The sequence below is a fragment of the Orycteropus afer genome, unplaced genomic scaffold (genome assembly GCF_000298275.1).
Source record: "Orycteropus afer afer isolate SDZICR_OR568_19922 unplaced genomic scaffold, OryAfe1.0 scaffold01369, whole genome shotgun sequence".
NCBI classification, from domain to species: Eukaryota; Metazoa; Chordata; class Mammalia; order Tubulidentata; family Orycteropodidae; genus Orycteropus; species Orycteropus afer.
In genome coordinates, this window is record NW_006922956.1 from 57106 (window position 1) to 58973 (window position 1868).

General features: G+C 36.2%; 1 protein-coding gene across 1 annotated transcript; it reads left to right on the top strand.

Moving 5' to 3' along the window:
* Window positions 1-6: 6 nt before the first annotated feature.
* On the top strand, window positions 7-633 carry LOC103213166 (olfactory receptor 2G6-like; the record flags this gene model as incomplete). The annotated part of the gene is made up of 1 exon (XM_007959034.1): window positions 7-633. A coding segment is annotated over one exon (627 nt), but the record flags the coding sequence as incomplete, so codon positions are not given.
* Window positions 634-1868: the final 1235 nt, after the last annotated feature.

Genomic DNA, 1868 nt, shown 5'->3' on the forward strand with positions numbered 1-1868 from the left:
CTATTCATTGCTTTGGGACTGGGCTCCACAGAGTGTATCCTTCTTACTGTCATGGCCTATGACCGATTCAATGCCATATGTCGACCTCTCCACTATAGCGTTATTATGAACTCTAAGATTCTCCAGACACTAGCAGCTATGGCTTGGATCAGTGGTTTTGTAGAGTCCACAATTCAGACCATCCTCATTTTCCAGTTGCCTCTCTGCAGCCATCACAGGCTGGATGATTTTGTGTGTGAGGAGCCTGCCCTCATTAAAATTGCCTGTGTGGACAAAACCTTCCTGGAAAATGAGCTCTCTGTAGCTAGTGTCCTCTTTGTGATTATACCTCTGGGACTTATTTTGGTCTCTTATGGCTACATCATGAGGAGTGTGCTAAGGATAAAATTAGCCAAAGGTAGAAGTAAAGCATTTGGGACCTGTCGGTCTCACATGATTGTAGTGCTCTTATTCTTTGGGACTATAATTTTTGTCTATGAACAACCTAAGAGCAAGTACACACAGAAGCATAGTAAATTCCTCACTCTCTTCTATACTGTAGTGACTCCCTCACTTAATCCTTTGATCTACACCTTGAGAAACAAAGAGGTTAAATGGGCTCTGAAAAGGCTGCTGGCAAGAGACTCAAGATAAGGAGAAGTGTGAATTATACCCATGCAATTCTTCCAATCTGGAAAACTTTTAGGCATCACCTCATTACACTTTCTCATTTCATGTAAGATGAGCATAGCTAACTCACTTAATGAAAATAGCTGTGAAATATCATTTTAATGAAATCCTGAAGCTACCTACTCTAAATGATTCTTATCCTCCTTTCTGGAAGTGTTATGTGTCTCTCTCTTCCCTACTTTATAAATAGTCTATGAAAAAAATATCTATAGATATGTGAATATGTGTATGTTTTATATACTTTAATATTCCTGGAGTTATTTCTCTAGTGACTAATGCCATGACTGACATAATTATGGCAAACCTATTTTCACATTATAGAAGTATATCTTCTACTTCATAGAGGGAGAGCTGGGATCATAGCTGCAGAAATTTCTGTTTACCTAAGAATATTTCCTATTGTTTTCCAGATCTCACATTCAGTAGTAGTTTAGATAAAGAATATTCTGTCCACAGTTTACATGACAGCGTGAAGGCTCACTGGAAAATGTAAATGATCTAACGGTTTTTCTTACTTGGAGGTACTTCTGACTCTTGTTCAGTTAGTAAAAGCCTCTGGGACTAAGTATACCCAAGAATTTTTCTCATCTTTCCCAACCACAGAAGCCCCCAAGAGAAATGTGCCACGAGACTGAATGTTTCCCTTTTATGCATCTCTCATCAGACTAGAGTAGCTCTCAATATGATCCACCCAATAGCTTTATACCTGGAATTTGAGCTAAATAAGAAAACACAAGTTTAAATCTCATCATGAAATCTGGATATTTAAATTTGATAAAAAGTAAACTAATTTCCGTACAAATAATTTTTTAAATAGTCTTTGTCATTCACGAGAGCTCTGGTGGTGTAGTGTCTAAGGCATTAGTCTGCTAACCAGAAGGCTGGTGCTTCAAACCCACCAGCTACTCCTTGGAAGGAAGGTTGGGCAATCTACTTCTGTAGTGATACTGCCTCAGAAACGCAAGAAGGGGTCACTATGAGTTGGATCTGACTTGACGGCAATGTGTTTTTGTTTTTGTCATTCATATAGTATTCATTTTTATTGATATAATTTGATAATATTTACAAAATTGTTTTTATATTGACACTAAAATTTTTATATATGCTTAAAAATTTTGTAATATTTTAAATTGAGAAATATTGACCTTTTTCCATAAGTTCAAAATATTTATTTATTTATAGAATATTATTAAAATTTT